A 13,471-nucleotide genomic window follows, 5' to 3' on the forward strand; every position below is an offset into this window, starting at 1 on the left:
AGAACATGAAACATTAAGCACTGAGAACAGACAAAGTCATTATCATTGGAGACTTTAATATCCATGTAGACATTGTAAATGACAGCTTTAGAAATGGCTTCATTTCATTACTTGAGTCAGTTGGTTTCCTCCAGCAGATAAACCAACCAACTCATAGCTTCAACCACACCTTACTGTAGATCTAGTTCTGATTTATGGTGTTGAGGTAGAACATGTGTCAGTGTTCCCTCAGAACCCACGCCTGTCAGATAATTCTTTGATCACTTTTACATTTATGATTAAGGATTCTTCTATCCTCAGAGCACAGTCTTACTATAGCAGATGTCCCCAATATAGTGAGGCTCTCCTCCACTTGATTCTGTTGCGCCCCTGAAAAAGAAAATAGTAAATCAGAGAAGGTGTGCCCCCTGGTATAATTCACATATCAGGACCCTCAAGCAGAAAGCGCAGCTATCATGTAGCCTGAAACTGTCTATTAGTTTACAAAAAGGCCCTCCGTAAGGCTAGAACAGCTTATTTCTCTTCTTTTCAGCACTGTGGCCAAGTTAACCAAGAGTCACAGTGTTTTAGATCTACGTATCCCTTCTTCCCTTAGTGGTGACTAAGACTAAGACTTCATGAGCTTCTTCACTGATAAAGTTCTAGCTATCAGAGAAAAAGCTAACCAGGCCATCCCAACAACTGGACCATCACCAGATGTGCTGACTGTGGGAACATACAGGTTCTCCAACGAGCCCTTAAAGTCCTTCACTCCTATATATTTTTCTGAGGCGTCATCGCTAATTCAGAAATCCAAGTCCACCATGTGTCTCTTAGATCCCATCCCAACACACCTGTTGAAGGATGTTTTACCATTGATAGGCAGCTCTATCCTGGACCAGATCAATTGTTCTTTAGCGACAGGTTATGTACTCCGGTCCTACAAGGTGGCAGTGATTAAGCCGTTGCTTAAAAAACCATCACTGGATCCTGATGTCTTAGCAAACTACAGGCCGATATCCAACCTTCCTTTTATCTCTAAAATTCTTGAGAAGGTGGTGGTGACGGAAGGTGGTGGAGCACCTGCAGAGAAACAGCCTGTTTGAGATGTTTCAGTCAGGCTTTAGAGCTCATCACAGTACAGAAACAGCGCTTCTTAAAGTTACTAATGATTTTCTTATAGCTTCAGATCATGGACTGGTCTCAATGCTGGTTCTGCTGGACACTGAATGGAATCCATGCGACCCTCAATTTTAACAAGATTCCCAGTACCAGCACTGGCCACACAGCCCCACAGCATGATGGATCCTCCACCAAATTTTACTGTGGGAAGCGGGTGTTTTTCTTTGAATTCTGTGTTCTTTTGCCGCCATGCATATCGCCTCTTGTTGTGACCAAACAATCCAATTTTTGTTTCATCAGTCCACAGTATCTTATTCCAAAATGATATTGGCTTGTCCAAATGTTCTTTCGCATACCTCAGGTGACTCAGTTTGTGGCGACTGTGAAGAAAAGGCTTCTTCCCCATCACTCTTTCGTACAGCCTTTCCTTGTGCAAATTGTGCTGTATTGTTGACCGATGCACAGCGACACCTTCTGCAGCAAGATATCTTTGCAAGTCTTTGGAGGTGGTCTGTGGGTTGTTTTTAAGCATTCTGACCATCCTTCGTCTTTGCCTCTCTGCAATTTTTCTTGGCCTACCACTTCTGGGCTTAACAAGAACTGTGCCCGTGGCCTTCCATTTCCTCACAATGTTCCTGACGGTGAAAACTGACAGCTGAAATCTTTTGGACAGCTTTTTGTAACCTTCCCCTAAACCATAATGCTGGATAATCTTGGTTTTGAGGTCACCAGAAAGTTGTTTTGAGGCTCCCGTGTTGCAGCTCTTCAGAGAAGCGTCAAACAGAATGAGAACTGGCATTTGGCCACCTTAAAAACCTTTTGTCATTATTTTATGCACCTGTCAATTAGGTTTAAGGTTTAACGAGCTCACCAAACCAACTTTGTGTGTCCAGTTATCTTGTGATGATTAGTTACAGGCCATCAAAGCAACAAAATGACAAGGGTGCCCACATTTTGGCACAGCCTATTTTTTACATTTGATTTAATTTCATACAATTGCATACTATGAATACTTAAAATCTGTGTTTGGAAATCAAGCTAACAATTGGCTCTTATGGGCAAATGAAGGACATGCCACCAAGATAATTTTGTGTGAAGTCAGAGTCCGTTATTACACAACCTCAGAGGGGGTGCCCAAACTTTCTCATACCACTGTAACTCCTGTACTGGGGTCTCTTCATTGGCTGCCTGTTAAATTTAGAATAATTTTTAAAACCCTTCTTTTGACCTACAAGGTCCTCAGAGGCCTAGCTCCATCCTACCTTACAAGCCCAATAGACTGCTCCGCTCTCAGAATGCCAGTTTACTTGTGGTTCCCAGAGTTTCTAGGAGTAGAATGGGGGGCCGAGCATTTAGCTACCAGGCCCACCGCTATGGAACAAGCTCCCTGTCCAGGTACGGGAGGCTGACTCCATCTCTACTTTTAAGATTAGGCTTAAAACCTACCTCTTTGAAAAAGCTTATTGTTACTAATTCTGCAGTTACTATCATAGACAGACAAACTATCATACTTAGGGGGTCGTCTAATCATTAGGTTAACATCTTAGCTATGCTGTTATAGGCCAAGGCTGCCGGGGTCCAGAAACATGATCACCTGACAGGCCTCTGTCACCCCACTGGGTCATGGTTTCCTCTCCTCTCCTCTCTCTCCTCTCCTCTCCTCTCCTCTCCTCTCCTCTCCTCTCCTCTCCCTCATCAAGTAGACTAGTTATGCTGATTCTTGTGTAGTTTTTCTACTTCTCCCCCCATTCTGTATTCATTTACAGGTATCACCGCCTTCGGAGCTGCGTGATGACCTCCGGCCCCGCTGACCCACTCGGCCAGCGGCTTGCATAAATAGTGTATTTTTGTATGTGTTTCTGTGCTCTGTGCCTCTCCTCTCCTCTCCCCTCCCCTCCATTCCATCATCTACCTGTCCTCCCCCCTCTCCTCTCTCTCTACCCAGCCGGCCATCAGCAGGAGGGTCCCCCTACATGAGCCTGGTCCTACTCAAGGTTTATTCCTGTTAAAAGGGAGTTTTTCCTTGCCACTGTTGCTTGTTGGGGGTTAGGCCCTGGGATTCAATTTTGATTGTAAAAGACGCTATATAAATAAAGAGTGATTTGATTTGATTTGACTGGGGGGTGGGGGGGTGGGGGAATCAACAGACTAAAACAGCACTTTGATCAATTGAAGTTGGTACACAAGAGTTTACTCACTGATTCATGTGAACTGTCCATATTAATTATTAATAATAGGACAGATGGAAACTTGAATAAAAGTCCCCTTTCTGGAAACAAAAGTTCACTTTGTGTTAGGTTCAAACTGTTCATATAGCAATGCTGTAACCGCTTATTATCACTCCTGTGCAGAACCCTGTGACCTGCTTTAACTGGGGATACCTCGGGATAGCAGGGGACAACCTGACCATCCTGTGACACTCCATCCCCCATTTTCTTATATGTTCCTTTTGTATATATCATGTTTTGTTTTATCATGTGACGCGTACGCTTTATCATGTAACGCTTACGCTTATTGTAATCTTACATGTTCGTGTGCTAATATAAAAATAAACCTTGTCAAGGCTTACACTATGTAGCTCACACTGCAGATGTGTGGGTTGCCCTTGCAGCAAGTAAAACTTCCATCTCATTCCTCTGAAGGTAACAGCACGGGGAGAAAACTGATCCCTTTCTTCCTCGCCAACACTTTGTTTCATTTCTATAACACATGAATTACTTCATTTAAGTAAATGGTTTTGGCTTGTTTAAAGTATAGGGCAAACATGGACAGTCAACATATTTATCTGTACATGTTCAAATATCCGTTTCCACTGCTGGGTGGATGGAAATGATGCTAAATACTGACATGAATCTAATGAGGGTGGTGAGGCGGCCTTTAAAATATGAACATAATCAACATGCAGTAATATGCCTTGTAGGTTTGGGCCCATTCTGTCAGTAATCTCTTATCGATCTTATACAGGTGCCCTGTCTGCTGTGTGTTTATCTTCCTGAGACTTCAGAGGCATTAGTGACCTCTACACAGAATAAGGGCACATGTGCTCCGTAACGGATAATGAAGCATTTCCTGCTTTGATTATTCACCCTCGTTTTTAGAAATTTTTAAAGAGAAACAGCAGCAAAACACTTCTAGACTATTGTGTATGGTATAAAGAGATCTAGTCACCTGTGCAACGCCGCTGGATTATGTGAGCAGGTTGAATCCAATGATTTCAGCTTGAGGAGTTCATTGATCAATGAAGGCAGGATCTTGGTCAATGCCAGCAGTCAATCAAGAGTGATGCTCAGTTGTTAACATGGAGTCAGAGAGTCCACTGATTCACCACTGACTGTTGACACCGGACAGGATAGTTGGATTCAGCATTCAGCATTTTACTCTGTGGTGGTCTAAAGTGTGGCAGTAAAAGTCCAGGAGCAACCAGGTGATGTGTTCTGATGACAGGAGCTGCACCCGCTGGGACCTTCAGCTGTCCCATCCACACCTTAAAATGTTCCACACTGATGCTTTTCTATCCAATCACAACAATCAGAAATGGTTTCACTTGAGCTGGTTCTCATTTCAACTCTTACTGAAGGCTCATGACCAGCCTGGTAGACAGTCGAGCAGATGGGAGGTGACATGGATGATCTGAGGTGTGAGGATGAGAAGCAGATCAGAGAGAGGGAGAGAGATTTTAACAGGAAACCCAAAAAGAACTCCTGGGTCCATCTCATCCCACCAAGTTAGAGTCCTGCATCTGGCAATAAATCCAGAGACTGAAAAATGAAAAGGGAGTCAAAGAAGAAACAGAGTAAACAGAAGCAAAAATAGATTAAAGAGTAAAAATCAGAGGGAAAAAATCAGCCACATTTTCCCTCTTGGTTTTAATACTCTATGTCTCAGAGAGGAGAAGTTGGACCCTGTTTTAGTACCGCACCAAGGTTTTATCACATTTTCTTCACACTTTGCTTGGATCACAGGGCATATTATAAGTCCCATTCTCTTTTTAATATTAAAAAAAAATTCCTCTGCATTTAATCTCATTTTCTTTTCATCATTTTATCAAGTCCAGGTTGAAACTTGAATGTGAAGGGATGAGTGTCAAATGGTGCTTTTCCCTGCAGGGACAAAATGGATTCCGGAATCTGAGGTCTTTAGTTAATGAGACTAAGGTGGGCTGAGAGTTCATCAGTCAGCAACATGCTCTATGTCTCCCAGTTCACATCCTCCAGTTAAATAATGTTGGTGCTTGAATGGAGGCATTAGCTTAATTCCTGAAAGTCATTTACACTGGTTTATTCATTCATCATCCTTTATCCGACCCATATACATTATATACATAGACAATTGGTAACATTTGTCCCTTTATTACTGCTAACATGCTATTTGCTACATAGATGTTGTATGTGTGTAAAATCACCTTTTAATAGTGATCATTTCATGTACAATGTTATCTATAAAGTAGGAATAACTTGGGTTTTAGAAACATTCCCCATTTTAGTTGCTAGTAATCACCACTGACCAGATGATCAATAAGGATTAGAGAGGATAAACTACCTATCAAGAATAAATGTTATTGTCATAAACTTTTCCAAGGAAGAGGATATTTTTCCAACTTTAAACAGTTTGAACTGAGGTGGAGTTTGTGACATTTCTAACCTTTACAATCATTTAAAAGTCTTTTTTTTCTTCCCATATCTTTTGCTGTCTCACAATGCTGAAAAGACTATTAAATATTCAATCATTGCTTATGGTGCATCTGCATGGAGTTTCATTTGTTATCAGAGGATTGGTTTAATTTAGATTTAAAGAAATGACTCAGACGCACGCACATCTTGGACGCGTACTGTTCAGACACCAACAGATAGAAAGTGCGGTATGCCAAATATTTCTCTGTGAGCGGGCAGAAGAGCAGAAGCTGGGCGCCTGTGAGCTCATGTCTGACCGTGAACACAACTATATCAGCGTCACCTTTGCCTCTGGAGCGACACCAAAGTCTCTTGGCTTGGAAAGGCGGAGGCAAAAGACTCCCCTGAGTCAGTTCGGACTGGCGACATCGTTTTAACTGTGAGTCAAGTGGGGCGGACGTTTGTCATCACTATGAGCGGCCCCCTGGTCTTCCACATGTGTGTGGTACTGGTGTTGGAGACTTTTTGGACGGGAGTCGGGGGCGCACAAGTCTCGAACGCCAAAGTAATAAGAGGAACTATCAGAAGAGACGGTAAGATCCTGACGGTGATCCCCGCTGACGCTTGTTGCACTCTGAATGTTCCTTAATGTGACAATTAGGATGCATTTAGACGTTTTAGATGACGGGAATAATGACCTGATCTGACTAAAACGTTCAGTTTATAATTGTCCTTTCTGAGTCTGAATAATCAGCTCAGGAGGAAGTTTAAAAAGTCACTTTGATGTCTTAACTTTGAGAGGTGTTTTGCTGTTATTTCCCTTGTTATGTCCCTTAGCAATGAAACATAAACGATCACTGAATTAGACTCCTACCTGGATGCGGGAGGCCTGTTTGTTGCCTGCTTGGGTGGTAATATATAAAAATACCAGGACTCCATTAAGTAGCATATTTCTCAGTGGCATAAGGTTCCGGTAACATGGCAGCATAAAAAGCTTTGATAATGTTTACAGCTAGATGTAAGCTGGATCAGAGCAACATTTCTCTCGTGAAAAACGTTTCACATTTATTATCTTGTTCCCTCAGACTATGATTAGGGAACTCTGATGCCATTTATTGACTAATTGAAGAAGCGATTCTCACTCACTCACTCACTCACTCACTCTCACTCACTCACTCTCACCTCACTCACTCACTCACTCACTCACTCACTCACTCACTCACTCACCACTCACTCACTCACTCACTCACTCACTCACTCACTCACTCACTCACTCACTCACTCACTCACTCACTCACAGATGAAAGTAACCAAAGGTTGATCCCTTCCTGCCCAGCTAGGGTCAGGGTTAAGGAGGTTAGGGTTAGTCCCTTCCTGCCCTGCTATGGTCAGGGTTGGGAGGGTTATGGTTTATCCCTTCCTGCCCTGCTAGGGTCAGGATTAGGGGGGGTTAGGGTTATTGCCTTCCCTCCGAGCTAAAAGGGGTGGTGGCTCTCCAGACAGTTTGTAAGAAGATAATCACAGAGAGGAAACAAGTGAGGTGGTGGACTTCAGAGAATTGGTCAGGTTGAAGGAAGTGGACATTTATGAAGCAGCTGGCAGGACATAAGGGAAAAGGGTGTGCAGATAGTGATATGCCAAGCAAGAAATGTATCAGAAGAACAGATAGTGAGGTAAAATCAAGCCAAAAAGACAGTTTTAATGAAGAGAGCAGAGTAGAAGTTGAAGAGAGTATTTTACCTCACTATCTAAGCAATGCTCAGAACATTAAAAGAAGGAGAAAAGGCATGAACTCTTCTCTATTATCATGCAGACCACAGACAAATATGGTTTTCTAGTGTGGGAGGCTCACACATGTCCATAGAAGTGGAAATGAAGCATCTTGATCTTCTGCTCCAGTTATGATTGCTTCAAAACAAAACAAAAAACCAACAGATTCCCCAAGATCACTTAGATAAGACAAATATAATAATATAATAAAAGGGTGATCTTGCATACAGCATTTGCAAGAACACCCTTTTATTATTATTATATAGCTCTACATTCCGACAGCTATCACGGATAGCCTATATTAGGCTATATCAATTATGCACACTACTGTATAACATTGCTGGTTTCACATTTCTACTTCAATCTGGTGAGAAAATTGCCCAAATTGTTTGGGACTGTACAACCTAGACCAAATTAATCAGTAAGGTATCTGTGATTTATCAGAATGTCGACTATTGTGACAACATTTATTACCGTACCATATGGGGTCGCTGTCTCCGTCAGGGATGATTACTGACAAAACGGTCTCCTCAATAATTCCTGCTATTTCTGTATTTGACAATTTGGACAGTGAGCCTCCTCCTTCTGTGTCAGATATATTTTTTCTGTGTGCACAAATATGTTTTTTTGTTTTTTATATCAAACAATTTTCTTTTGACCCCAGGCATGGTTCTGGGGATGGCAGAGACGACATTAACTGCATCTCTTACCTCCTTCTTGTTTTTTGATTTGCCTGTCCTTGTCACACCACTGCTAATTGCTGACAGTAAAATGTGTGGGGTTTTTTTAAATTCAACTTCACTCAAATTAATCTCTATCTCTTCTTCAGAAAGTTTGAAAACTTTTGTTCTCTTTCTCATTTTGCTTGTGCCATGATTGACTGGTAACCTGTATGCATCAATAAACACCTCCTTTTATGGTGGTCATTGCCAATTCATGGGTGGGGATTTATGCAAATAGCTCATTACCAGGAGCGCGCTGTCAATTTACGGTCATTTGGCATTCATGATCTACACTAGTGTTTACGATCAGATCTGACTTTACCCCTCACAGTTTCACCTGTTCCTGAATCCAGAGTAGTTTTTTAGTGGAGTACACTTTTATGTGTAAATCTGTTTGCAAATTTACTAACGTTTCATGAATTAGACCCATTGAGATCAGGGAACATCTGTTATGAATTGACTAGTCCAGCCACAGGCCACAGTACTTCAGTGATTGTGCTAGGATTTTAACTTCTTTAGCAACCAGATAAGAGTGCTGAATCGTCTGTAAAGAATGATGCAGTAACAAAGAAGTGTTTTAAATAGTCTCAGTGGTTTAAATGTGTGTATGCGTGTGTGTTTGTTTGTGTGTGTTTGGGGGGTTATGTCTTTATAGAATTTATGTTTTCACCCTGTCACTATGTGATCGACAATGAAGTTTTTTGAAACTTGAATGTTAGTTAGCAACATCGTCACGAGCAAACCAACATGTCAGTGCAGTAAAACTTTGTTGGAGTAAATTGGACAGATAAACACAAACTGTCTGTTTTGGATGCAATAGCATCTGCAGAAAGTTTCAGTGCGACAATCATGTCATTGATTGGATGGGTGAATTATGACATTATGTCTGATCATACAAATTGCATAAAATGGCACATATCAGCAGAAAGCCCAAAACAAATAACAACAATAAAAGACGTCAGGGAATGTGATAAATGTGAGATGAGAAAAGTGAGTTTTTTCCTGAGGTTTCCAGGCAGGAAGTTCCACAGTTTAGGGGCCAAAAAGCAAAGGCCCTGGCTGTTTCCGAAACCACACACTCGTTCCCTATTCACTACTCACTACATGGGGGACATGGATTGAGTGACCTACGTAGCGCACTCAATTTAAAGTTAGTATTCAGACAACGGCGTCATTTACGGCTAAAGTGAAAGAATTTGAGGCTTTAGTATCAAATGTGAAACAAACAGCGGACAATACATACATTTGTAAGTCATCTCTCCTTGTTTACCCGCCATTGATAGATTGTCACGTGATACCATAAAGGCTGATGGGATATATTTTCTGAGTTAGGGTGCATCTGTTGTACACTACTTTTCGCAGTGCATTGTGGGATACATTGAGTGCACTACATAGGGTACAGCAATGCTCACTAACATTTCGGACACTATTTCAAAATGGCGTCCACACTATTGAGTGCACTATGTAGGGCAGGGGTGGGGAACCCTTTTCATATCGAGGGCCATTTCAATTTTTATAAAGTCCTCCGAGGGCCATACTATTATGAACACATACCTAGGGATGCAAAAAAAAAAAAAAAGTCTATAACCACTGTGTTACTAAGTCTCATGATTGCTGCATTTGAGTTTGAATTATTTATTTAGCACACATGCATATAAAATCACCAAAAAAATAGAATAAAATGACAAGTAAAATATGTTTTCATGATCATACAAAACAATAAAAAGAGGTGCAGAGTTGAGGCAAGAGACCCGTAAGGGCCTGTTCGAGGCCTCTACTCACAAAAACTGCAATACAACAAGATAATCAAGAAAATAAATGAAGAAAGATAGACAATAATAATAACAACAACAACAACTAGAAAGCACTCGGAGAGCGCAGACCTCCGCCAAGCGCAACAATTCCTGGCATATTGTGATTTCCACCATAAATATTAGTCCCACATATACTTTGACTACATATTTAGATTCCTTGACCATAAAAACATACCGTTAGCCACTAGAATCATAACAATATATGTCTTAGTTAAGTAGTTATTCACGAAAAAAATTCACGCTTTGAAACAATTTTACTTTGTCCGGCGCGAGCGCCTCAGCGGCGGCTACGAGGCACGTTCACGAACTCTCCTTCGGCGTGAGGTTTCAGCTTCGTGGCTATTAATTCACTCACCACAAAACTTGCACGCGTAATAATCTCTCTGTCGGTACATGGTCGTGTGAAAGCTGCTTGTTGAGCCTCCAAACTCCGGCGAAGAGCGTTAATTTTATCCAAACTCATCTGTCCTTTCAACTCGGCGAGTTTAGCGTGTTTCGCTAAGCATTTTTCGTCCGTGTCAATCAGTCCAGCCCACTACGTACATCACATGCTGTGTTCACTGACCCTGACCTTGACTCGGACATAACATAACCGTCTGTTTTATCTCAGAAAACGGGAAAATATTTCATCTTGTTACGAAAGAAATTTCACGATACGAAAGGCAAAAATACGCTACCGCTGCTACTCGCAGCTCGCGGAGTTTAGCGAACGGTCCCACTGTATAAGTGCACATATAAAATCTAAAAATCTTATTGCGTTGCGGGCCGGTAGAAATGGTCTCGTAGGCCGTATACGGCCCGGAGGCCGGAGGTTCCCCACCCCTGATGTAGGGTATAGGGGGTGGTTTCGGAAACAGCCCCTGTCTCCTATCATCACCAGGCAACTATTGGGACACCTAAGGAGGGTCCTGCTGGAGGACCTCGGGGAGTGATCAGGCTCACAGGGGAAAGCATATCAAAGATAAAAGTCTGGCACAACTATTCAAATCTTGGAATGCAAGTGGTAAAGAGGACTTGACCGCGATTGATCCAGAGAAGGACCCATTTGGCCGATCCACACATCACTAACATAACCATGGACATTCATGTGGAATGAGCCAGCAGGCAATCATCAGACATGATAATTTCACACCATTCAGTTCTACTCAACTTTATCTAGCTTGTGTTACAATCAAACATATCTCTAGTTGCTTTAAAGCAAAACTTTCTGTTATTTAAAGATATTGAAATAGATGAAATTTGTTAAACACAACGTTTAAAGTTGTAATGCTGAGAAAAGAACATTTTATCTGAGAATATGAGATGAGGGAAACATTGATTTGTTATTTAGGTTCTGGTTTGCGGCCTGGTTCCAAACTGTAGATAGTATCGCTTTCCTCCAGAAATGACACGTATTGAACGTTCAGTACAAGATAGCCAAAAAGACACTGGCATAAAAGGACTGCTGTCCCGTCAGGCAGTTTCTGCCACTGGGGCTGCTTAGAGGTAAGAAACTGACAAATGTCACCAGCAGTAGATGGAGCTGTAGTTGCATTCAGCCCAGGAGAATGTTGGATCGCAATACCTCTCGTGTGTAGCTGCTAATCCGCGTGTTCTTTGAATGAAGACTTAAAGAAGAAAAATACCAATTTCAAAATGTATTTAACAATAGAACCAATTCGAGGTACAAATATTACAGAGCTCCGGGCCAGTTCATAACCCTACAATAACAGAGTCCATTGCCAGGGCATGAAGTCTGACAACCTAACTATCCCTTGGCCCAGTCTTTTATAGAAACACACATGCAAATTCTCAATGTTCATACAATCCAATCCAGTTCCTCTGCTGGGATGACCTCGTCCTCTTCTTCCAGTCCCATTTGGTGTTGGTACAGTCCCATCCCATTATCTTCCCAGGTGGCCAGATCAAAGTTCCCATTCATCATGCAAATAAGATCATCAACCCCACCCTGATGTCCCGTTTATAATGGGTGTTTAACACCCCCTGCCTGACTGGCTCCTGAGATTACAATGGAACAACAAACAATCCTGTGAAAGACATGTCTCTGATCTTGATTACATTTGCTAATGAATCTACCATGCCTAACTTCTAAGAGAAGACAGGAACATATGCCAAAACACATAACAACAAGATAAAGACAATTCTCATCAAGAATTATCCCTGATAGGGGGATGAAAGTAACATCTTTGGGAGAAATCCTTCAGTGCACCATGAGAGCTGAATCTTTGTCTGACAGGAAAGAATCCCTCCCCCCCGCCAGACGCTTATCTTTTCCTCACCAACTGTCAGCAGTTTTGCCCATAATTCCCTCCCTCTCATAGATTCATCCATTTGTGTACCTCAGCAGTTCCCTCTGTCTCTCCTTGTCATCATTGATTGCCCCCCTCCTTTATGCCATCATTTGCTGACTTAACTTGGTATCTGAGCAGTTGGGAATATAGGGACACATTGTAAACACAGATAAAGTGGGATAAAAATAGGAAACAAAGAGGAAATCCCTATTAGTGGGGTAGGAGAGGAAGACAAGCAGAAGGAAAAGTTAAAAGACCAAACATGAGGAGAGACAGAGGGACGGTTTCTGTGCTATTGTGGAGCTTGCATCTGAAGGCAGCTGAAGAAATGATCCCAGTAGCCAGAAGGTCAGAGGCGTAGTGACATGAGCTTAAACAGGAGCTCCGACCACACACAGACACGTTTCCTGGCACATGCATGCGTACACACACACACACACACACACGCACACACACACACACACACAGGAAACTGCTAATGTCTGGCAAAGTCAGCGCAGGAATCGCTGTCAAAACATCAGCATCTGCTGAGCAACACTCAGAGGAACCAACACAGCCCTTTGGGATCAGGCCGGCGGCACTGATCCAACAGCTGCTGTGTGCAGAGGGGGGCAAAGAAAATATCCTTTCACTTAAACTACTTTACTTTACAGCACATATTTATTTGAATTTGTCTGCAATATGAACCTTTTAAAAAATGAATTAAGTTTGACCTTCACTGACCTATCTTACAAATATTACATTATTTTAAGTTAGTCACGGATGATCAACAATGGAGCATCTGTATGTGAGCGACTGTTGGGCTAATTTATATCCTCCTCTGCTCTGTTGTTTAGGCTGCAGTAGCCGTCAGCAGGAGCCCTCTTCCTCTCTCAACAGTCCTTAGAATCACCCCCCTCCACCCTAACACATACACACACACACACACACACACACACACACACATTATCACAGATTATGATATGTAGAAGCATGTCATGGGAATAATGTCAACTACATCCGAGGAGACATTTGGAAGACAGGGAGCCAGTGTCAAACGTGGCTGTCTCACAAGACTCTACATCATGGATGACACAAATACCGTAAATATAGTAAAGACTGAGTTAGCTGCAGATAATACTCGGGCAGATATCGCTGTAGCAGCTTTCACAGCAGCGCCTTTA

General features: G+C 42.1%; 1 protein-coding gene across 2 annotated transcripts in view; it reads left to right on the top strand.

The window, feature by feature from the left end:
- The first annotated feature begins 4,135 nt into the window (after window positions 1-4,135).
- The window catches only part of pdgfd (platelet derived growth factor d), a 30,873-nt gene continuing 21,537 nt past the window's right edge, over window positions 4,136-13,471 (top strand). The window contains exon 1 of one of the 2 annotated variants that reach the window (XM_057050698.1): window positions 4,136-6,304. In XM_057050698.1, the coding sequence (XP_056906678.1) occupies window positions 6,184-6,304 (121 nt within the window). In that variant the 5' untranslated portion in view covers window positions 4,136-6,183. The remainder of the gene's footprint in view (window positions 6,305-13,471) is intronic. The other variant, XM_057050699.1, reaches the window with a different exon arrangement.

Source organism: Takifugu flavidus, chromosome 12 (assembly GCF_003711565.1).
Source record: "Takifugu flavidus isolate HTHZ2018 chromosome 12, ASM371156v2, whole genome shotgun sequence".
Classification (NCBI taxonomy): domain Eukaryota; kingdom Metazoa; phylum Chordata; class Actinopteri; order Tetraodontiformes; family Tetraodontidae; genus Takifugu; species Takifugu flavidus.